The following is a 23,114-nucleotide window of genomic DNA, read 5'->3' on the forward strand; positions in this document are numbered from 1 at the left end:
TTTGTGTGATGGTGCTCTGTTTATGGAATTCCCACTCCAGACTGGATCCACCTGACACCTTCATTGTTAAGCTTTGATATACATAGCTTTAGGTTTATTCTGTCACCAAATTTGGGTTTTGTTTTAGTTACTACGCAGCATAACACAATGCGCAGCATAACACAATGATTGTGAAAGTGTACAATGTCAGTGGATGCTTTCATTATCATACTGTATGTGCTAAAAAGCTGTTCAGTTGGAGGGGGGAGAAGCCTATATATTCTGAAAATATTTTTTTCCTTTACGCTTTCACACCTTGTCCTGCTGTCCTTCACATTCTTTCCAATTTGGTGAAGGTGAAGCTCTCAGGACACGTTTTTTCTCAAAGGTCCACTGTGTCGTGTGAGTCACTGTTGTCAAAGAGGGATTTGGAGGAAAAGAGGTTGTGAAACGAATGTGGGCAGGCTGTTTGCCAAAAATGTATGCGCCTCTCAGATTTCTTAATAAAAGGCATTTTAATTCTTTAGAAAAGTCTGACACAGACTTGAGTCTGATACTTTCTTCGCTTCCTGCCTCTAGACAGAAAAGCATGGATCTGAACAACTTTGAAGCCTCACACAAAGCCTCACATTACACATAAATGTATGTTCGTGTTCATTCCTTGGTTTGTTTCGTTTAAAGAAAAACAACTTTGGAAGAAGGGAATTCAGAGTGGAGAAGCACCAAGGGTGCTCAAATCTTTTCCTCCTGCTGCTTTTCAGATCACCTCAGCAGTGGCTGTTCCTCCTCTAGCCTTCAAAATGTGAGTTCCATTTGGAAACCACATAAATTAAAGCCACTGGAATTGGAACAGCCAATGGCTGATGAGGAAAGGGTGAGCACCCTCAACTGCTTCTCTATGACAAATGCCTTAATGATCTGTCTAATGTTTCTTTAGAGACTTGCCTCTGAGCACATCTAACTTCTTATGACACAGGTAGTCCTAGGATAGAGGAATCTCTTCAGTAAAAGGTCTGCAAAGGTTTCCCTAGGGAGTTGCACAAAGAAGCCAGTGCCCCATGGTATAGTCTGAAGGCACATGAGACCACCACTTTGCTAAAGCCGCCAAGAAGGTCTGGGTCTGGTCAGTTCCTGGATGCATAACTGCCTGCAAGCAACTTGTATGGTGCCTTAAGCTCTGTGGTAGAACTCTCCTTTCAAAACTATGCCGCCAAGGCAGGGAATACAAGCTTTCACTGAGGTGGCGGCGATGGGACATAGTGCTGGGGGTGGGGTGGGATGGGGCACAAAAGATCAGGAGCACACAGGCGATCACTGTTTGTAATCCCGTGATCAACCTGGAGCACCCAAGCAATCTACCTGCCGATCACAGTCAACCAGTTGAAGATGTCTGCGCTAGGCCTTTTAGATTTAAATCTGTGGTGTCAATTTTCATTGTTCTGTTCTTCATATACTTGTTATTTCAAAGTACATTTTATTGATTTTATGGTTTGTATTCTTCCTTCATTAGTAGCTGCTCTGGGATTTTTGATATGGAAGGGCAGGGTGGAAATTTTATTTAAAGCAAAAGAAAAGCAGCATTAGTTTTGGTTAGCCCTGAGGAGATGACACAGCAGGACTCCATCTGTGATATCCTGAATCACGACACCACAACTTCTCTTTTTGCTCTTCTGTTCATGTCAGCATTCCATTTCCTGGGCTGGAGATAGACGTTTTTAAGAGAGTTGGGAGAGGCCTTCCATTTCACTAGTGCACATGCAAATTTAGCTCACATTTTAAAAATAACAGAGCAGTAACATTTGTGCTCAAATTAAACAGAGAGATAGTTCCCCTCCATGCACACACCTTTTTGTGATGGTTCTTTTTGTGGGTTGCCATATTTCAAACAGTGAAAATCCAGAGAGAAAAGTTGTTAAGCTTCTTTGGGCAAAATCACACAAAAAATATGCCATTTTTGAGCTATTTTTATGAAGAAATGGCCCCAGGAATGTTTGCCATTATACACTTTTAGGCTCCAGGCAAAAATGTTCCTTTTTAACCAGGCCTTTGGTTGACTTGATTGACATCCTATGCCCTTTTAAAATGTGGCTTTGGGGAAAGTTATTGGGTTATTTTTTATATTTTTTATTATATATCTTGTGGTTTTATATTTTGATTTTGTTCTGTGAACCGGCCTGAGACCTCTGGGTATAGGGCAGTATATTAATTAATTAATTAATTAATTAATTAATTAATTAATTAAATAACGGCACTGCTGACATGGGCTGCCATACATCTGGATTTTCTCAGACATTTTTCCCGATTTCTGCTCAGACACTGCTAGAGACAGCTGGATTCTTTATATGTCCGGGAAATTCTGGACTTATGGCAACCCTATTTTTGCCATTGTTTTTAAAGATACTGTTTTTAAAGATGAGGTGAGACCTTTAACACACACAGGGCACTGGAACACCAAAGCAATCTGTATGCTTTGTAATGACAGCAAGGACACTCAGGGGCGATCATGTTAGTGACTATGTGTCAGCAGAGAAATTTCCCAGAGCATCAGATTCCATCAGTCTCCAAAGACGGACCAACTCAAGTGTTCCCTACTCTTGCAGAGGGGAGTAGCTATATCCAGCCCAAACCTCATCAGGGAATGGTTCATCTGTGAGAACGAACTCACAGTGAATCCACCTATCAATGGAGTATTACCAGTCCACTCTGAGGTGAAGATCAGGGAAAAGGGATCCCTGATGACATGTGTTGAACTGCTGACGTACTGAGACATCCGCATGGAGGTTGTGAAGTCCCATCAAATCCCATCCACTAATGTGGATGGGAAACATTGCGAGTAATTCAATGCTGGAATCTTCTGATTGTTCCATCAGTGCAAGCACATCAGATCTGATGTGCAAGATAACACACTCACACCTGTGTTACATGTGTTACATGAATATGTAAATGATATTGTATAAAAATGGGAGTAAGCATATGATAGTATGTATGGTGTTAGATGTGTGGGTAAGTATATTAGGTGAATGGGGGCAAGTGTGGAAATCTACGGTAGGTCACCTCCAGCATCTTTGTGCTGAAGCCTCAGTGACAACTGGAGAGGCCTCCTCTGGTCCCTCACAAAAGATTAAACTCTGTAAAGTGAGGTTTGAGAAAGTTAAAACCCTTGACTCTGAGCTAAGTGAGGAGCTTTTAATGAACAGCATGTACTGGACCACACTAGATATACTTGTCTCAGAGATTATCCCTTCCAAACAACAAACCTAGAAGGTGCTTATGGAAGGTGCAGTTGAGATCCTGATAGCTGAGGTAAAGTTTTCTTGGAGTGGAAAGAAGGAAGCTATGAAGTTAGTTGCACATCAAGGCCTCGCACCCCCTCCTTTGATGAATAAAAACATGTGGACACCTGTATTTTAGGTTAATGGGCAAAAAAGGCCACAACTTTTATTGGTTACAGAATGTGAGTGGTATTGGCTTTAGGCACTGGACACAAAACGACTATATCTGACTCCTGCCTGCCATGCAGGAAGTCTCACAAGGGTTAACTACCTGTAGGGGGAACCCTGTTGATGTACATCACCTCAGAGCTCCCCCGGGGTCACCAGAAAGGTCATGCCACGGCCCTAGGCACCACCCAGGCTTTGGACAGGAACCATGACCCCAGGATTCCTTTAACGGAACACCCTTAAAGGGGAGGGGCAGGTGATAGCCACAACCTCCCCTCTCATAAACCAAGCTTTTCCAGTGCCTAACCGCCAAATCTTACAAAGTTGTGATGATTTGCTACAAGGTAGGTGAAAACCAAGTGGCCGGTGCCAGTTTGCCAAGTACCAGGCCCCTCAACGGCACCCAACCAAGGTCCAAAGCACAAGAAGGATCTCCCGGCTGTGCAGCTGCTTAAATGCGACAAGCCACGCACCCAGCCAGCCAGATTGGCCTGCTGCAGACATGACACATGCCGGGACTCCCCTGTGACACGGGGGCCTAGACACTGCTTAGGGCAGGAAGTGCGAGGCCTGTGCGCAACCCCACCCATCCCTGAAGATGAGCAGCTTTGTAAACTCTGATCAAGATGAGCCAAAAATTTTAGGCAACGATGGGAGCAGGAGAGAAGGTCAAAGTTGCAGAGGCAAACCTGGACACAGTATTCCAGGTGCGGTCTGAAGAAAGCAAAATAAAGCAGTACTCTTACTTCCCTTGATCTGGACGCTATACTTCTGTTGATGCAGCCTGGAACAGCATTACCGTAACTTTTTTTTTTACTGCTGCATCACACTGTTGACTTACGTTGAGCTTGTGGTCTACTAAGACCCCTAGATCCTTTTCACAGGTGTCCCACATCTTATATTTGTGCTGCTGGTTCTTCCTGCCCAAGTACAGAACCTTACATTTGTCCCTGTTGAAATTCATCTTGTAAGGGACCAGTTCGCCAATCTGTTAAGGTCATCTTGAATCCCAATTTTGTCCTCCCAGTTTGATGTCATCTGCAAATTTGATGAGCCTCCCTTCAATTCTTTCATCCAAGTCATTTATAAATGATGACGAGGAACCATTAATGAGCACTTTTTGGATTCATTCAGTCAACCAGCTACAAATCCACCTAAGTTACCTTGTCCAGTCCACATTTTGCCAGCTTTTCTGCAAGAATATCATGGGGGATAATTAGGCATGGTATGTTTGAAGAAGAGTGGTTTCCCTTTTTTACGTTTATTAATAAAGACCTGTACTTTTTTAAACCACAAGGAACTCAGAAATAATTTGGGAAGAACTTGATGAACTGAAAAGCTGGCTATGCAACTTCCTGTTCAGGAAGCCACAGGATGAATGTGACTCTTGAGTGGCGTTCACATCATACATTTAAAGCATAGTTGGTTGATTGGCACCTGTCTGTCTCGGGGCGCAATGGAAAAGTGTACCTTCAGGGGTGAAGTCAAACCAGTCATGGCTTCCCCCAAAGATTCTTGAGAGCTCTGGTTTGTTAAGACCCCTCTTCCTCTCCTAGGGCTACAGTTCTCACAGTGGCTTAACAATCACTGCCTCTTTGCAGGGAACTCCGGGAACTGTAGCTCTGGAAGGCAAATAGAGATTTACTAACAACCCTTAGCACCTTTAACAAACAACTCCCAGAATTCTTTGGGGGAAGAAGCCATGACTGTTTAAAGTGGCATAAAAGTACTTTAAATGTGTGGTGTGAATGTGGCCTAGATTGCTTTCTACTCCTACACTTCATGGAGAACTATGTATTGTTTAGTCACTGTTTTTTATTATCATAAATAAAATTACAATAAATAAAATAAATGTTAATGGACTGCTATTGCTTATCTTAGGTTCTATGTTTCAAATTTTATATATGGCTAGACTAGAAGTATGTTTATTAATAAAAATAGAAAATTAACTCTCACTAATTTTGCTCAGGTGTAACCCAAACACAGCTGATGTTCCCTTATATACCAAAATATTGAATCTGCCACAAACCATTTTAAAAGGAAGAGAAACCAAAGAAAATAGATGAAATGAAACCTGAGAGCAGGAGGAAGATTTGTATTTCAAGTGAGCATCTCACTTTCTTCAGTGTAGACCATGTATGATGACACAGGAGTATCAAGCAGAGGAGAAGATCTCCAGCTGTATGGGTCTTGCCGTCCCCTACCCCAACAACCCGTAAGGAAAACTGGAATTGTAGAAGGTATTTTTTTTTGCTAAAATATGGTCAGCAGGGGAGCAAGAGAGGTGCTATGTATTATGAAGTTACTCCTTCCACCCACCCATGCCTTCTGGGATAGAAGCGTCTCAAGCTTAGCAAATGGACAGTTGAGGTTTGCTTTAAAGCATAAGGTGCTGGACTAAAGTTAATTAGATAAACTTGGGATGTGTTTTGGGGTGGGGGGAAGCGACAGCCCACCTTCTGAAGCATGAGTGTAGGGGCGAAGAAGAAATAGGTGTGGACTCAGATTCAAGAGCAGCAAAAAAAACAAAACAAAAAAAAGATTGTGGGAAGCAGAGCTCACCTGCTACAACTGGGAAGAGGAGCGTACCAGCTCCCGTTGATATCTGTATTGGTACATTCCAAAAGTTAACTCTGTCCACCCCCCTGTCTAGACGAATATGAAGACTTTGACAAAGAGAGCGACTATGACAGCATCTCGGTGCCTCAGGAAATGGAGGAGCAAAAGGCACTGCCTGAACCACCAGGTATGAGAAGAACGGACCCTTGCTTGCTTCAGTGTTGCTGCCCTCTGTTGGCTATTATGCATAAGGGAAGACTGGGATGGCAGCTATGCGTACATTACAGTTGCCACACTGTGGCCTTGTTAATTATAGCTAACCATAGTTTATAAGCCATGGTTAATAGGGTTGCCATATTTCAAAAAGTGAAAATTCGGACACTAACTTCTTCTTTTTTTGCAAAATTGCAAATAAATATGACAACACTGCTGACATAGGTTGCCATACTTCTGGATTTTCCTAGACATTTTGCTGATTTCCACCGGGACACTGCTTCCGGTTGCAGTATTCCAGATATGTCTGTGAAATTCCGGACGTATGGCAACCCTACTGGTTAACATATTGCAGACAATCACTCAGGCCATGGCTTTTTTGTATCCACAGCATAGCTTATATCACCCTTACAATTACCCCAGCTTCTCCACAGTTCCAGCATGCTATCCTGAATGCCTTTGCGGCACCCTTACACTGGCAATGCCTCAGCATGGCAGCAGCAGCCTGCTTGCTATTGGTTTCTCTTTTTTCCTGAAGTTGCCATTCTGAGCTGTTTCAAATCTCTGCCTCCCTCTTTCTCTCTCTCCACCCAGCCACAGCTCAATGCACCTTAACTCTAGCCCGATGGACCTTAACTCCAGCCCAATGGAAAGGCTGTTGGAGAAACTGCCTGGTTCTGCTCCTGGCTCTTCTGGGTCTCCTGATCGGCATCATTCTCCTTGTACAGCGTGAGTGCAAGAAGTAGGAGGGGTGTTCATGTGTGTCAAGACACACTGTGGAGCAGCCCAGCTTCAAGAGATAAAAGCAATGAGGGACTGGGACTCAAAAGGGAAAGAAGATTTATATGTACACGTATATGGTGTACCGTGGTGCTGCAGCAAGGAAGGAAAGGAAGGGCTGCGTACAAACAAATGAGCTTCATGTCTCTCTGTGGTTTGGCTGGCATCTCCCAAGACTGTCATCTTCGCAAGTTTCAGATCTCAGTAATTACACTGGAAAGTTGTGGGGGGGGTAGGTCAATCCCTTTGGCTGAGCCTTGGTAAGTGCAAGGCCAGTCACAGTACCATTGGAGGGGCTCTGTGCCTCACAGAACCCAGCAGTCCCACTCCCAAGTCAGAGAGTGTGACCAACAGAGGGAAATGGGGAATTCCTGACTGAATCCCCTGTATTCTGTCACAGGCTGTGGCTATAGAGCGAGCTGCGTGGGCAGGACTGGGCTCTTCACATATATTCTAGCTCCCCACCTTGAATATTTAGCCTTCATTTGAAAAGAAGCATCTAGTATTTTTACTACAGAAGTTATAAGGAAGGCCATGCATGCAATATGCTACTTAACTGTTCAGGAAGAAGTGAATTGGGAAGACGTAAACTGGCCTGTGAATGCAAAGGCACTGGGATAACTGACCCATATTTTCTCTCTCTCTAAAATATGAAATTACATTTCATTTTATTGATATTTAATACAGTGGTACCTCAGGTTACAAACACTTCGGGTTACATACTCCACTAACCCGGAAGTAGTACCTCGGTTTAAGAACTTTGTCCCAGGATAAGAACAGAAATCGTGTGGTGTTGGCGGCGTGGCAGCAATCGGAGGCCCCCTTAGCTAAAGTGGGACCTCAGGTTAAGAACGGTTTCAGGTTAAGAATGGACCTCAGGAATGAATTAAGTTTGTAACCCGAGGTACCACTGTAATGTTAAATAACTTTACACATCTTGGCTTTGCATTCCTGTTGTTCTGTAACGATCCCTTCCCTGTATGCTTAGGTTCCTTCCCCATAAAATGTCTGACCGCAGACCTGCCTCTGGAGGAAACAGCAACAATGGGGTGGGGCTCCAGGGTGGCTCATGCAATGATGCCCATCTCTTGCCCTTCTAGATGCCACCATCTTCTCTGAGCTTGGGAAGCTGAATACCAGCTGCCCACAGGAAAGCTGTGATGTTTCAATCATCCCTCTAACAGCTGACAAATTGAAGACCACTTTTCTGAAAGAACTTAAAGCTTTAGAAGAACGTAATTACAAGAGGAGTGAAGCAACTGATAGAAGAGTGGAGGAACAAATATCTAAATTGGATGGAAAAATAAATGCATTGGAAAATAGAGGTATGTGCGAGAGGAACAAGATGTAAGCAACTGATATAGAAAAGCAAAAAGCATCATTGAACAGAATTTATCCACGGAAACCTCTGGTCAAATCTATTTGACAAACTGGGGCTCCGTGCAGGGATAGTAGAGGGGGGAACATCCCAACCTCCATGTTTTAGACCACATTATGACAATTCCTAACCCTGAGATGTGTCTTGCCATCTTAGTGGTTCTAATCCCAGAGAGCGATGTATAAAGAGACATCCTATCTTTGTTGCAATCAGAACTGTTCCTGTTCTGCTACAGTTCAGCTTGCACTCCAGTTAATCAATCTTTCCTTTACTGCCACTATTATTATTGATAGTTTCCATATAAAACTTTTCCCTCTTTCAGAAATCTGCAGGAGGACTGACCCTTTATCCTGGCATGAGTTTCTAGGAAGCTGCTACTACTACTCAGAAGACGTAAAACGATGGGAAGATGCCAGAAAATTCTGCATTACTATCAGTTCCCACCTGGTCATTATTAACAGCAAGCATGAGCAGGTCTGAGCAGCACCTTTGGTCGTAAGGCACATTTGCTCTGTTCATTTATAAAACTGTCTTTTGCTTGGCCCTGTAATTATACTCTATCCAAACCAGATTTTCCTAAGAATTCAAGCAGCTTCCAGTTCCTAGCTGTTGCTTTCCTGGACCTAGGCAATATTTGGGTAGAGAAGAGGATAGGGAAACCTAAGCAAATACATCACCACTCTGGTAATTCATTTTTAATTTTTAAAATCAGCTAACGTATTGTCACCCATATATCAGTTCTGAGTGGGCAAGTTTTACAGGTCTTGCACTTATTCTATTTGTCGTGGTCCAGTCTATGGGTTGAAGTCCTGGCAGAGGACGTCAGGACCGGGGGCAAGATGGTGGGGTGGGAGCAGGAATGAGAGTCATGAAGTCAAGGGTCCGAGGGTCGAGAAGCAAGGAGTCACAAAGTCAAGGGTCCGAGGGTTAGGAAGCAAGAAGCCAAACGCAGCAAAGCAAGAAACAAGTTGCTGTGGCAAAGAGCCAAAGGGAAATGCTGACCTTATATCCCTTCCCAGCTCTTGCAACTAGGTGCAGTGAGTTACCAAGCGGCTTCACCTATGCGGCCGCACCTTGCCTCTCCAGAACAAACTTAGGAAGGCCCCAGTCCTGCGAAGCCCTACTGGTCACAGGGCCTGGCTCCTGCATGCACTCCTGACACTATCTGTTTACTGCATTTATATCCCATCTTCCCTCCAAGTAGCCTAAGGCCACATAGATGTTTCTCTCCCCTACCCACCCACAAATTGATAGCATCATCCTCTGCAGGGAGCAGAAATGGAGGCAAAAGTCCAGCAATTCAGGGTGCCTCCAGATGGTCCTTATTTTGTGGGAGAGATTCAAGTGTACACCAGAAATTTAGGTGTGCACCACTAAGGTTGATTAAAGTCCTTTGTCACCCTAGTGCAACAAATCCACCCTTGTGCAAGAAAAAACAGGCTTTTGTAGTTCTCAAAGAGAATGTATAGGTCCTACAAACCAGAATAAATGCTGAATAAAGACTAGACATAGCCTAATCTCCATGTAAGCTGTGTGCAAGCAAATCATGATGAATGCTCAGTAAACTGGTCATATGGAGGAGACCCTCGGGCCATCAGTGACAATCCTTAGAACAAAGAGGAATATGCAAGTATAGGCATAGAATCATAGAAATTTAGACCTGAAATGGACCACTAGGATCATCAAGTCCAGCCCCCTGCAATACAGGAATCTTTTTGCCCGATGAGGGGCTCGAACCCATGACCGAGTGACAGGATTGGGGTGGCAGAATTCTTGAGCAATCATTCAGGCCAATCTCCTGAATGCATTTTTATCACAGCAACATATTGCAGCTAGGCAGACTATGGATTTCATGTGCTACAGCATTTGTGAAGGTGCTACATGTTTTTCTTCCTAGAATTTTGTGGTTACAAAAATAAAGCTCACCTCGGTCTGGATTGGCATAAGTGATGCAGTGAACGAGGGAGCGTGGCAGTGGGTTGATGGAACAGCACCAACAGAAAGGTACGTGGATAATACCTAGCTCTTCTTTCTGGACCCCTTACAGGGAAAAGGCAGGGGGCAGAACGGTGTCAGCAATTCCCAGGAGCCACATAGCCATTCCTCTTTTACCCTGCAGCCTCCTGCGCCCCTGAAAGCTTCTCAAGGGGGCTCATGGGGTGTGGGGCGGGGGAATAACAATGTGGAATGCAGCTCAGGGGACTGTTGTGGGAAAAGAGGATTGCATAACCCTGGCCAGAGCAACATCCCACATTGTTTATTACTCTGGAGCAGCTTCTCTGGGAGGCAGAAGGATGGAGAGGAAAGAAACTTTCTTTCTGTTACGCTCCTTCCATAGGATTCAATCCCTTGACTTGATCTAGTGGAGCTGCTCAAGCAGCTGAATCAACTATTCTAGCTGTTTTCCTAGATACAGGGCTCATCCAGACTTTTGTGCTGTGTTTCTAGGCACAAGTCTGGGCTATAAAGCTCTGGGTCCAAAAGTCTTGCTTGTTTGTTCTTTATTCTGGCGCTTTCCCTGAGGAAACCCACATTTTACTGCTGAATTGGAGCAAACAGCAAGCGGGTTTTTATCAGTTTGCCGTTTGCCCCAATTCAGAGGTAAAACGTGTGTTGTCCCAGAGACTGACACCCCTCCCCCCTGCTCAGACACAGAGCTTTCAAGTGTGGAGCTGAAATATGGCACGAAAGGAAGTCTGAAAGAGCTGCAGTTTCAGGTTAAGAATGGACCTCCAGAACTAATTAAGATCTTAACCCGAGGTACCACTGTACATGGTTATCATTCACTGCCACTTTGAGGCATTACCCCTCCTCCTGTTTTTTCACTCTCCCATGTCATCCCTCCCTTTTTGACCAGCTTTGTATAGTATATTTGCTCTCCAGAGCACAACGAGGTGTGATTTGTGATCAGGCGGTCCCTAACTTTGGTTCCCTACAAATGTAGAAGGCATCCACATAATTCAGCAAGTCTCTTCTGCAGTGATTTCACAATTCTGTACTAACTATGCTTCTCTGTTACAGGTTCTGGAGGCAAGGAGAGCCCAACAATAATGATGGTGTGGAAAATTGTGCTGTCCTTTATAAGGAGGGTAATTGGAATGACATTGACTGTAATTTAAAAGTCCACTTTGTCTGTGAGAAGCCAACAGGTTGCAATTGCTAAAAAATAATAATAATGAAGAAGAAGGAGATCTTTCTATATGGGATCCTTGACACAAGCTTCAAGGAGTTCACATCTCTTAAATATAGCTGGATATTCCCTAAATGACCAAAGCTTTGTGGATGTTTGGGACCATCATTAGTGTGGCATGTTGTTGCTATCAAAGGGTTAAAAGAGTAGCAGAAACGCTCTAATCACTGAGCAGCTGGAGGTCATTAGGCTTCCAGGAACATGAGTCTGTATAAATAGTCCCCCTGTTTGTTTGTTCTCCCCCCTTCTCCCTTTTGGGTGTGTGTTTTGCTGAGATGTGTGGTTCGTCGCCAGGATTGTTTTTTGGTGTTTTGTAAATAAACCTTATTTTTGATTTACAAACCGCATGCTCCAGGACTCCTTTTTGGGAAGATGCTGCCTCTCCTGCCCTTCTTAGCTGCTGCGCGAAATCCTCTGCCGTGGTGAGACTTTTAAAGAAGGAAGTGCACTGGGCATTTACATTAAACTAATTAAAGTTTAATGGGACAGGTTATGGGTGTTTGTACGTCAAGAAGGAGATAAGGAGAGCAGTTCAGAGTGATTTATGCAAGGACTGGAGTGAAGACAGAAGCGGTTGCTGACAACGAAAGCCTCCAAAGCAGCTTGAGTCCTGCAACGTGCCTAGAAAAGTTTTAAAGAGGCACTGCGCAGTTTGTACTCGCTGGAAGACGTCTGATTCCTCAAGGAGCCACCTCAGCAGCTGGGAGACGGTCTACAGGTGTGTGAGTATCGTTCCTAAGCCCCAGGGAGGATGGCAGAGTCCCAGGAAAGTTTTACTGTCCCGTTTACGCGACTCAATGGGAAAAATTGGCAAGATTGGAAGGCTAGAGTAAGGGTTTGGTTGCAAGCAAAAGAGTTGTGGAGCTGTACTGAAGCACCGCCTTTACAGGCAGCTGCAGACGCGTCTGCAGAAGCCAAAGCAGCAGCAGCAGCTTCACAGAAACGCGACAGGAAAGCCCAAGGTCTACTAGTTTTGGCAGTGGGACCAGAGCAAATGCCTTATGTTTCTGAGTTAAAGAACACGCATGAGGTCTGGACGGTTCTGCAGCGGTTAAATTCCAGAAACACTGCGGGGGCCAAGATCCATGCTACAAGATGTTTGTTTGATTTACGTCTCCAACCGGGAGCGTGTGTGAAAGAACATATTGCCAAAATGGTGTCTGCCTTTAATCAACTAAGACAGCTGGGCATTCCTTTCTCTATGGAGCAGCAGTCATACATATTGTTGTCTTCTCTTGATAAAAGCTATGAGACTCTAGCTCTAACTTTGGAAGCTATGCCTTCAACTGAATTAACCCTTGAATACATTTCTTCTCGGCTTGCGGATGAACAGGATAAAAGGCAAAGAGAAAGAGGTTTGTCTTTAAAGGGGAGTTATGCTGTGCCTAAGAGTGTTGATGCTGAGTTTGAGCACACAGTAAATGCTTTTGCAGCTAGACACTGTTTTCGCTGTGGTTCCCCTTCCCATCTAATCAGGAATTGCACACGTGAACCTGGTCAAGACAGCAACAAGGCCGTTACCCCTAGTTACCAGACAAGGAGTTCCAGGGGACGTCGAAGAAGAGGAGGAGGTCGTGGCTACTCCCACAGCACACAGCACATGGCTTCAGCAATGGCGTTGATGCAAGGGCGTGGCCAAGGCAGCAATCTACGCTGGTTGATCGACAGTGGTGCATCTCACCACCTGGTGGCGCCATCTAGTGTACGTTTGCAGAATTGCAGACATTTGCAAACCCCTAAAGTTGTGACAATGGCAGATTCAACTAAACGTTCCTTAGAGACTGTAGGCACAGTGTTCTTGAATTGTTTGCAAACAGAAATTGATGCCTACGTGCTAAAGGGACTGAAGGGGTGTATTTTGTCTGTGTCAGAACTTGATAGAAATGGGTTTAAAACTGTGTTTGAAAATGGGGTTTGCACTATTTCAAAGAATAACGTATCTCTTTTGCAGGTGGAATGCAGAAATGGGTTATATTATTTTGAGACAAGTCCAGATGAAGTTGAACAGGTTCATGCTGGTTGTGTGAACACGCCTACCCATAATTCTTGTGTTCATTTATGGCACCGCCGTTTAGGGCATATTAATTTTCAGTATGTTAAAAGGCAACCTGAATTATCAGAAGGGTGCAAATTGAACAAATGTACTAAGTATTTGGATTGTACTGCATGCAAAAGTGCGAAGGTTCATAGATGCAGCTATCCCAGTTCAGATAGGAAATCTGACAAAGTATTCCAACTTGTGCATATGGACCTATGTGGCCCAATGCCTGTTGCTAGCATGGGAGGTTCGAAGTATGCACTGTGTCTCTCGGATGACAAAACAAAGGTTACATGGTTTTTTCCTCTCAAAACAAAAGCAGATACTGCAGAAACAGTTAAAAATTGGGTTCATGCGGTAGAACTTGAATTCGGTACTAGTGTACTTGCTTTTCAGACAGACAGAGGGTCAGAATTTACCGGGTCTGTGTTGCAGAATTTCTTTAAGAAAAAGGGAATTAAGCATCGTCTGTCTACACCTTATTCCCCCCAAGAAGGAGGCGTGGCCGAACGTAAAAATAGGGTTCTGCAAGAGTTGGCAAACTCTATGTTGTTTGATGCTAAACTTCCTCAGAGTTACTGGGCAGAAGCCTGGCAGGCGGCTACTCATATTCTGAACCGAGTATATAATTCAGTAATTGATACTACGCCTTATTTTGCTTTATATGGGAAGAAGCCCAAAGTTAATTACTTTCGGGTGTTTGGATCTCAAGCCTATGTACTTATCCCAAAAGCGTTAAGGAAAAAGGGAAGTCCAAGGGCTAGGAAACTCATCTTTTGCGGGTACGAACCACATGCCAAATCTTGGAGGTTTGTGGACCCAGGTGGGGATACTACAAGAGTGGTCCTCAGTAGGAGCGCTGATTTTTGTGAGCAGTCCGGATGGACTCACTTACACGCTAACCCTGACATTTTGAGAGATGATTTAGGCATTCATGCTGAGAAAGAAAGTCCAGAGAGTGATGAGCCAGAAGGGGATGGTGCACATGGTTCAGATGCAGATTCTGATCAGGCACGAGGTTCTTCTCCTAAGGTAGAAAAGCCAGAATCTAGGAGTGCTCCAACTTCGCCAGTCAGTAGGCCTAGCAGACAGCAAAAGCAAAGCAGGTCACCTGCAACACCAAGCCCAAGGGAGGTATCTAAACGGAGGTCTTTATCCCTAGGGGCGCGTCCAGACATAAAGTCTGAGACAGATTCTGACAGCCAACGGTCAGAGGGGGCACAAGAGGAGCAATTGCGCAGGTCAAAACGTGCCACGAAGGGCAAGCCGCCAGAGCGGTTTAAGGTGACAAGTGTATACGTAAATATGGCACAGTGTGAGCCAGAAAGCTATATGGAAGTACAACAGCTTCCAAGCTCAGAAGCCGTAAAGTGGCAGGAAGCAATGGAAAAAGAGATGGCTTCAATGAAGTCTCTCGGTGTGTTTACAAGTACAGAGCTTCCGAAAGGGCAACAAGCTGTAGGTTGTCGATGGGTATATCGTTTAAAGCCCACAACTACTGAAGAGTTGCAATATAAAGCCCGACTAGTTGCAAAAGGGTTTTCGCAGCGCAAAGGTGTTCACTATTCTCAAATCTATGCCCCTACTTCAAGATCGGAGTCATTAAGAATGCTTCTAGCCTCTTCAGCTAAGAAGGGTAATAAGCTGTTTCATTTTGATGTCAATGTGGCTTATTTAAATGCAGACTTACAGGAGGAAGTCTATATGACACCACCACCAGGTTTTGAAGGAGACAAGCCAAACCAGGTCTGGCGCCTACACAAATCCATTTATGGGTTGAAACAGTCCGCCCGTAATTGGAATTCCTGCTTAAACGATGCTCTAGAGAGCATGGGGTTCAGAAAGAGCGCAGCAGATGCGTGTCTTTATCTAAAAGGCTCGGGATGTGAACAAGAAGCAGTTTTGATATTTGTTGACGATTTATTATACAGTGGAAAGGATGATAAACTTGCACAACAATTTGCCACAAAGCTTGGAGAAAGGTTTCAGATAAAATCACTAGGCAATGTATCTGTTTATCTAGGAGTTAAAATTCAGCAAGATGAAAATGGTAACTATTGGCTTAGCCAAGAAGCTAAAATCCAGCAGTTGCTGGAAAGGTTTAAAATGAACAACTGTGCTGGTGTTAAAACCCCAATGGAGTTAAGTTACACAAAGGATGCTCAAACTGAGCAAAAGGCAGAGTTCTGTAATCCCGGGGTTTACCAGTCAGCGATAGGCAGTCTACTCCACATTGCACAGTGGACTCGGCCCGATATAACATATGCTGTCAACATGCTGTGTAGACAAGCTGAAAAACCATCAATGCATGCTTGGCAAGGAGTAAAAAGAGTTTTAAGGTATCTCCAAACTACCAAAAGCTTTCGCTTAAAACTATCAGCAGAGGGCAGCACACAACTTGAATGTTGGGCCGACAGCAGTTGGGCAGATGCTGGACCAGATAGAAAATCAGTGTCAGGAATGGCGATAAAATTTGGAAATGCACTAATTGGTTGGAGATCAAGAAAACAATCACTTATAGCTTTAAGTTCAACTGAATCTGAGTTCAATGCGTTATCAGATATATGTAGAGAACTGGAATTTTATAAGCAACTGGTACAAGAATTGTTTGGAGAATGTTCCCTACCTATCAGAGTGTGGGAAGACAATCAACCTTGTATTAAACTAGCTAAATCAGGTCAATTCAAGGCGCACACAAAACACTTGGATATCCGTTATCAAAATGTATGCCAAAGTGTAAAACAAGGTTTAATTGAACTAAAGTATTGTCCAAGCCAAGAAAATCTCGCAGACGGTTTTACAAAAGCTTTGAGTCCGCAATCTCATAAATGTTTCTGTTCAGGTTTAAATTTGTATTAAGGTTGGTACAGCTCAGTGTTACGAGCGAGAGGGGGTGTTGCTATCAAAGGGTTAAAAGAGTAGCAGAAACGCTCTAATCACTGAGCAGCTGGAGGTCATTAGGCTTCCAGGAACATGAGTCTGTATAAATAGTCCCCCTGTTTGTTTGTTCTCCCCCCTTCTCCCTTTTGGGTGTGTGTTTTGCTGAGATGTGTGGTTCGTCGCCAGGATTGTTTTTTGGTGTTTTGTAAATAAACCTTATTTTTGATTTACAAACCGCATGCTCCAGGACTCCTTTTTGGGAAGATGCTGCCTCTCCTGCCCTTCTTAGCTGCTGCGCGAAATCCTCTGCCGTGGTGAGACTTTTAAAGAAGGAAGTGCACTGGGCATTTACATTAAACTAATTAAAGTTTAATGGGACACATGTGTTGTCTAGATGTCTTTGGGCAACAGCCACCTCCAGTCATTGTCCAAATACATGGAACTCTTGGCTAACCCATCAAATGAAAATGGTTGCAAGCCCTCAGTTAGGGTGTTCCACAGCAGGGTTGCCTTAACACTATGCAAAGGTGTTCCCACCTTGGCTGCAGATGAATTAGGAGTGACTAAAAGCAACCAGCTGGGATGAAGCTGGTTTAAGAAACAACACATTAGGATGTGTTCGCCATCCCATTTACTGCGGCACTCACTTCATTTCCAGTGCTGGGTTTTAAACCCATTTTAACACGATGTTATCCAACATGCATATGTATCTTGTACTTTGTTACAGTTTAAAGCATTGTTTCCTAAACCAGCTTCACACTGATTGGAGTGCTGTTCTGAGGGTTCGCCCAACTCCCAGAGCCAATATCAGAGGGGCACAAGAGGAGAGGAGGGGAAACCCCATTGCACACATGGAAGTCCTTGCACAGGGCAAGGACAAGACCCTTAGGTGAATCCCTCCTCTGGTAAGAAAGTACAGGAAACATAAGCACGTTGATAATGTTATATGAACACAGCTAAATACTGGTAACTTAGCACTGGAAATGCAGTGAGTACACTGTAAACGGGAGCGTGAACACAGGCTTAGTCTGCAGTTATGTCTTTCACAAACAAACTGTTCAGTCTGCTTCATATCATCCCCTCCTGAGAAGATAGCTTTCCCTGTTCTACCTATTGTTCTTTTCAGGGTCCTACCTGCTTCCTTGCTAGCATATGGGTAAAAGCACCAGGGATGGACTTACTAAATGTATAATAGCAATTGCCGTTCTTGTGGTCACATCCACACCATAGCACTCATTTACCACTCCCCAGAGAATTATGGGAGCTGTAGTTTGTTAAACTTGCTGGAAACTCCTAATTATTCTTTGGGGGAAGCCATGGTGTTAATGTGGTATTGTATGTAGAATTCCTTATCATTGTTTATAATCCTCAGGACCTTTTCAACAGTACAGCTTCTAAGTGAGTGCTTTCCCACTTTATTCCTGGGCCCTTGGGCTCTAACCTTATCTTCCAATTTGTACCCCACAAATCCCATCCAATTTGTGTTAATCTGCAAATTTGTGGAATACTTTCCACTCAAAATTCTTATTCCTAAAAACAGCAAACCACCCACAAAGCCTCGCTGAATCACTCCTCCCAATTGATCACTCAAGTAAGCACCTACCTGGAGATAGTCCCAGGAGTTTGTTCTAGGACGTGTAAGTAAAAGTAGTCCTTTTATTCTAGTGCATAGACATATATAAACTGGCATTATAACCATGTCTGAAGCAGCTGTGATGCTAATCCGAGGTATCAACTCTTTCTTAAAGTCTTTGATGTCTTATATAACCTATATCTAGGAGTGTATCTCACTTCTTTTGAGCATTATGTTCAGAGTTTGATGTCAAAATTAAAAATCACAATGGGGAAAGTCTGAGTTTTTGGAGTCTTTTTTAGAACTGCTTACAGGTATCACCAACCTCTTTGGACTGATGAGTACACAAGACACCCAAGCACACTCAAGAACCTATTCTAACAGATTCCTTCAAATCAATTTTCAGCCCTTCAGCCTACTGATTCAATCTATTCATTCAAGTCAAATTTCAGCTGAGGGAGGAAAATGTATCAGTAGACACTGTGAGTGCCGGTACTGTGTTGGTAACTCCTAGTGTAGCACTATCTAAGAGTATACAAGCACGGGGAGATTAAAGAAAAATTAGCATCAAAGACATAAGCCCCTACTCTAACTTGAGCCTTACTTCATGCATTTAAAAAAATGTTTTGAACATTTAAAAATGCAACCAGCCTGCATGCAAGGCAATGGAGCACAAGGCATCAGTATGCAATGGAGTGATTGACCTGCTGGGAGGAGGTCTGCCCCCCCTCCCATTAAAAATAAAATGACTTTTGCTGCAAACTGAGATGCACAGGGGATTCGCCCCCTTCAAATCCAAACTCGATTCCAATCTCACCTCTGTCCTACAATGTTAACATTGGACTACACCGCAGAGCTGCTATATGCTACTGTACTCTCATCAGCAAAATCCTTCAACCTGCATTGGGAATATAACAGTGAACTACACTTCCAGGATTGCTTACTACTTTCCCAGCCCTACTGCAGTGTGAGGACAAAAGTAATGGGTGGCATAGCTGAGGTGTTTGCCGAGTTGCACTGAGTTAATTTTAATACATGTTAAAATGACTACAGTTCCAAAACTACTTTTTGAAATCTAAGGTGTTAGGTCCCACATTTTGCAGCACAACATATTCCCAGTTGAAAATATTAAAAGCAGAGGCATCCGTTTTGGCTACTCTTTCCACTGTAATGTAGATCGTAATGGCTGTAGAGCTAGAAAAAATTAGACATGTATATATAAGTCTCCAGTTATTTTTTTTATTTGGGATCGCAATTTTACACTGGGGAGGGGCATACTATGTCTGCTACAAAGATTAAAAAAGAAAGAAAAACCTCAGCACCACATGCGTTGAAATTCTAGCTTCAGCCCAATTCCCAATCTATTGTAGAAGTGTAACCACTGGACTCTATTATACGGTTGTTGCAAACTACACTTTCGCATAACCCTCAGTTTGCAATAGTCACTTCGGAGGGCTACTCTCTCCAAGCCACAGCCTGCAATTCCTGCAATATGGCGGTAATGTGCGGCGCTTTCTGCATTGGGATTTGCAATAGCGAGGCGGATGTTGGAAAACCATTTTTTAAAAAAGTTCTACACGCTAGGAATAAATAAGTTTAGAAGAGAAATAAAACCACCCTCTTTCGTGGTACATCATTCGTTCACGGGACAGCACGCTGGTGCCCAGCAACAGCCACTTTTTAAAAGTGGTTTTTCTCCATTTATTTTTCAGGTCAGCTGCCCAGGAATATTTTAAATAATTTAAAATGGCGCCTCACGTGAAACCAGGAAATGGCATCATCAGAGACGATGCTTCTCTCTACACGTTTCGTAGCTCTCCGACAGCGGCATGCATTTGTTACCGGAAGCCTTTTTTTAAAAAGGGGGGTTACTTCCGCTTCCGGAATGGTGGAAAGGCGGGGCGGGAAATAGCAAGAGTAACCTCAGGAGGTGGGTTGGAGGCGGCCAAGATGGGGGCTCATCTGGCTCGGCGGTATTTATGGGACGCGGAGGTGGAGCCGGACCCGGTCAAGATGCCCACCTTCGACCCCCACTTCGGCTTCCCCGAGGAGCGCAAGGAACGCGGTGAGCCGAGCTGAGCTGAGCGGGGAGGGAGGGAAGGAGACGGGGAAGGCGAAGGTCACCCAGCGCTTGGCTCCGCCTTCGCCTGGCGCAGCCCTCAAGCCCAGCCTGGCCCCCAGGCAGGGCTCGCCACCGCCCTGCGAGGTAGGTTCTCTCTCTCCCGGGGTGAGTGGGGGTGCGAGGGCCGGCCCAGGAGCCAAGGGGAGGCGACCGCCTCGGGCGGCAGAAGATCCGGAGTGACGCTGGACAGAGACCCCCGTTCCCGAGCTGGGCTCTCTGCTTATCTGCCAGCATCGCCGGAGAGCCACGTTTGAGGCAGTGTTATTTAAGAACAGCTGTTGTCGCGTTGCCATGGTTTAATTCAGACATAGGCAAACCCCGGCCCTCCAGATGTTTGGGACTACAATTCCCGTCATCCCTGGCCACTGGTCCTGTTACCTAGGGATGATGGGAATTGTAGTCCCAAACATCTGGAGGGCCGGAGTTTGCCTATGCCTGGTTTAAATCCTTCCTTTTCTCACTCTTGCATGAGAACACTTCCACAGAGACATCCATTACAGGGCATTATGTAAAAATGTTTTGGGATGAAAGGTGTTGCATAACTGTAAAATATAGTAATAATCTGGAGGTGGCTGTGAAGCTCGCTGAATGATCCCGGGCTAGTGCCTACCTCCAGGGTGGTTGTGAGGATGAAAGTGAAGGGGGCATGTTTGCCTCCCGGAATAAAAAATAAAGGTTTGCTTACGAAATAGCTTAGATCTGTTCTGACTTGGGATGCTATAGTTGATAGCAGGCCCGGTGGGTGTAACTTTGGTCCCTGCTTGTTCAGTGTTAATAGATACTTTTCATTTTGTACAGCCTCCTGAGGATGTGGACGTGAGAAATGTGAGAGGCACCACATGTGTGCTAGATCCCTGATACCCTTCTGGGCTGCTTTGTTGGGATAGGACTGTTCGTTCCTGGAGGGGTGAACCCAGAAGTTGGTGTTGGGAGACCTCAGTTCCACGCATTAGCTGCAGGCCTGTGGTGCCCCTCAGGTTCTGTTCTGTCTCCCATGCTATTTAACAATTCTATGAAACTGCTAGGAGAGGCTGTCTAGAGTTTCAGGGTTTGGTGTCTGCAGCATGCTGATGACACTCAGCTCTATTTCTCCTTTTCGGCTAAATCCACGGAAGCTTCTTTGGTTCAAAACCACCATCTGTCATTAGTAATGGATTGGATGAAAGTGAACAAATTGAAAGTTAATCCCAACAAGTCAGAGGTACTCTTGGTCAGTTAGAAGGCAGACCAGTCAATAGGGATTCAGCCTTTGTTGGATGAGGTAACACTTCTCCTGAAGTCACGGCTTTGCCATTTGGACTTCACCTGGGCTCAGCCCTGAGCATGGATGTCCAGGTTTCTGCATTGGCCATAGTGCATTTGTACAGTTAAAGCTAGTGTGCGAGCTGCGCCTCCTCTTTGAGATGTCTGATTTGAGAGTGACTGTGCTGTCTCTACGGAAAGGTCATGCGTTTGTTTAAAATATGCTTAAATAAGGTTTAAGGCACAGCCTTAAGTGCAGGGCAGGAACTCTGAATTTATTCACTGGTGTTGACTAGCTGTGATTACTGTGAGGATGTAGCACTTGGATTTATACTGGAATGGTCTATCAACTTTAATAGCTAATCTAATTTGCAGAGCAGGTTTCCAAAGGCCAAAAGCCACTACAGAGGTTTCAAACGGGTTGATGACAGTTGATCAGGTTGACCCTGCCTGGATCCTGACCTCACTTCTGTTCATTTTATCCCCTTCCATTTTCCCATGCAGTGATGATAGCAACAGAGCAGCAGATGAATGAAGCTCAGCTTCCTCTTGACATGCGAGACTACTGTGCACACTACTTCCTTAAGTGGGCGAAGTGCAAACGTGACAAATTTCCAAATATCTTTGCGTGCAAACACGAGCGTCATGACTGGGATTACTGTGAGCACCTGGAGTAAGTCAGAGCTATGCCTCCCTTCTTCCTGTAAATCAGCCTTCCAAGTTAGCTTGTTGCTAACACTCCTGTATCACTTTTTCCTCTGTCCACCATAAGAATTTAGCAAGACTAACAGGTAGCATATGGGCAGGGGAAGTTATTGTGTCACAACCCCTTTGGTAGTGTGGGTAGGGTGAAATCTTATATACTGATCTGTTAACTATTCTTCCTTAATGCTGAGTGAGCTTTGATTTGGCTTTTTGAGTTGCTTCACTCAAAGCATCTCACCAGTCTTCATACAAGTCTTTCCAGGTTCAAGAGACTCCTAAACTGGCAAATATTTTTGACAGTATTCTCTCCTGATAGGAAAGGTAAGCAGAATGTAGGGTATCTCACTGATCCCATATCAGCAGATGACGACTTGGGGAAAGGTGCATTAGGTAGATATCCATATACATGCTACAGAAGTCTCTGCAGAATATAAGAATGTTCAAGTGGGGGGAAGGAGAGAACTTTTATGAGGAATTCAAGCCAGCTAGTATCTTTTGGCCTGGAAACCACAAAATGCGAGGATGGGTTTTTGGGGGGAGAAGTATCGGTTGCTCTGACCTGACCTGCACTTGTGTGCTTTCTTGTAGCTATGTCATGCGCATGAAAGAATTTGAACGGGAGAGGCGCTTGTTGGCTCGGAAGAAGCGCATTGAACAAAAGGCAAAAGCGGCAGCGGCGGCATCAGCATCCTAGCTGGCTTTGGTGTGCCTCCTGGCTCCTTCAACAAGAGGCTTGCAGAATCCACTAGGTCTGTTATGTTGAAAACAATAAAGACGTTATCCTGTGGTTCTGTCTAAAACAATCACTGTGCAGTTCCTGAGATGCAATGGATAGCAGTTGAACATTTAGAGCCAATGAAGACTTCTTAGCCTTCAAGAAGCCTCTCTTATATAAAAAATCCCCACCCCTGCCCCTTAAGTCTCTTCTGTAGTTGCTATTTTAAAGGAAGGGGTGGTAATGTCCCTTTTGTGGGTTGCTGGAAATATTAACTAGTATTGTATTAAAGCACAGAGA

General features: G+C 44.4%; 2 protein-coding genes across 3 annotated transcripts; both read left to right on the forward strand.

The window, feature by feature from the left end:
• Positions 1-566: 566 nt before the first annotated feature.
• LOC309364124 (uncharacterized protein) lies at positions 567-19,840 on the forward strand. 2 transcript variants are annotated; one of them, XM_081900878.1, is made up of 9 exons: positions 567-853; positions 5,389-5,659; positions 6,073-6,165; positions 6,786-6,920; positions 8,072-8,296; positions 8,672-8,823; positions 10,247-10,353; positions 11,371-11,438; positions 19,743-19,840. In XM_081900878.1, the coding sequence occupies exons 2-9, from the start codon at positions 5,554-5,556 to the stop codon at positions 19,790-19,792; spliced, it is 936 nt and encodes a 311-aa protein (XP_081757004.1). In that variant the 5' UTR covers positions 567-853; positions 5,389-5,553; the 3' UTR covers positions 19,793-19,840. The 2 variants fall into 2 exon arrangements, with proteins under 2 accessions (XP_081757004.1, XP_081757003.1); XM_081900877.1 differs by lacking the exon at positions 19,743-19,840 and having other exon boundaries at positions 11,371-11,655.
• Positions 19,841-19,915: 75 nt separating this feature from the next.
• On the forward strand, positions 19,916-22,886 carry NDUFB7 (NADH:ubiquinone oxidoreductase subunit B7). The gene is made up of 3 exons (XM_081900879.1): positions 19,916-20,095; positions 21,899-22,067; positions 22,688-22,886. The coding sequence occupies exons 1-3, from the start codon at positions 19,981-19,983 to the stop codon at positions 22,791-22,793; spliced, it is 390 nt and encodes a 129-aa protein (XP_081757005.1). The 5' UTR covers positions 19,916-19,980; the 3' UTR covers positions 22,794-22,886.
• The last annotated feature ends 228 nt before the right edge of the window (positions 22,887-23,114 follow it).

The sequence above is a fragment of the Podarcis melisellensis genome, assembly GCF_964234715.1.
Source record: "Podarcis melisellensis genome assembly, chromosome: 2".
Lineage (NCBI taxonomy): Eukaryota > Metazoa > Chordata > Lepidosauria > Squamata > Lacertidae > Podarcis > Podarcis melisellensis.

Bases quoted from the DNA above. Each gene is read 5' to 3' on its own strand.
- LOC309364124 (XM_081900877.1), top strand. From the start codon at position 5,554: ATGTATGATGACACAGGAGTATCAAGCAGAGGAGAAGATCTCCAGCTG. The intron at 5,660-6,072 runs GTATTTTTTTTT...CCCCCTGTCTAG, and splicing joins GAAAACTGGAATTGTAGAAG to ACGAATATGAAGACTTTGAC. The intron at 8,824-10,246 runs GTCTGAGCAGCA...TTTTCTTCCTAG, and splicing joins TTAACAGCAAGCATGAGCAG to AATTTTGTGGTTACAAAAAT.
- NDUFB7 (XM_081900879.1), top strand. From the start codon at position 19,981: ATGGGGGCTCATCTGGCTCGGCGGTATTTATGGGACGCGGAGGTGGAG. The intron at 20,096-21,898 runs GTGAGCCGAGCT...TTTCCCATGCAG, and splicing joins CGAGGAGCGCAAGGAACGCG to TGATGATAGCAACAGAGCAG. The intron at 22,068-22,687 runs GTAAGTCAGAGC...GCTTTCTTGTAG, and splicing joins GATTACTGTGAGCACCTGGA to CTATGTCATGCGCATGAAAG.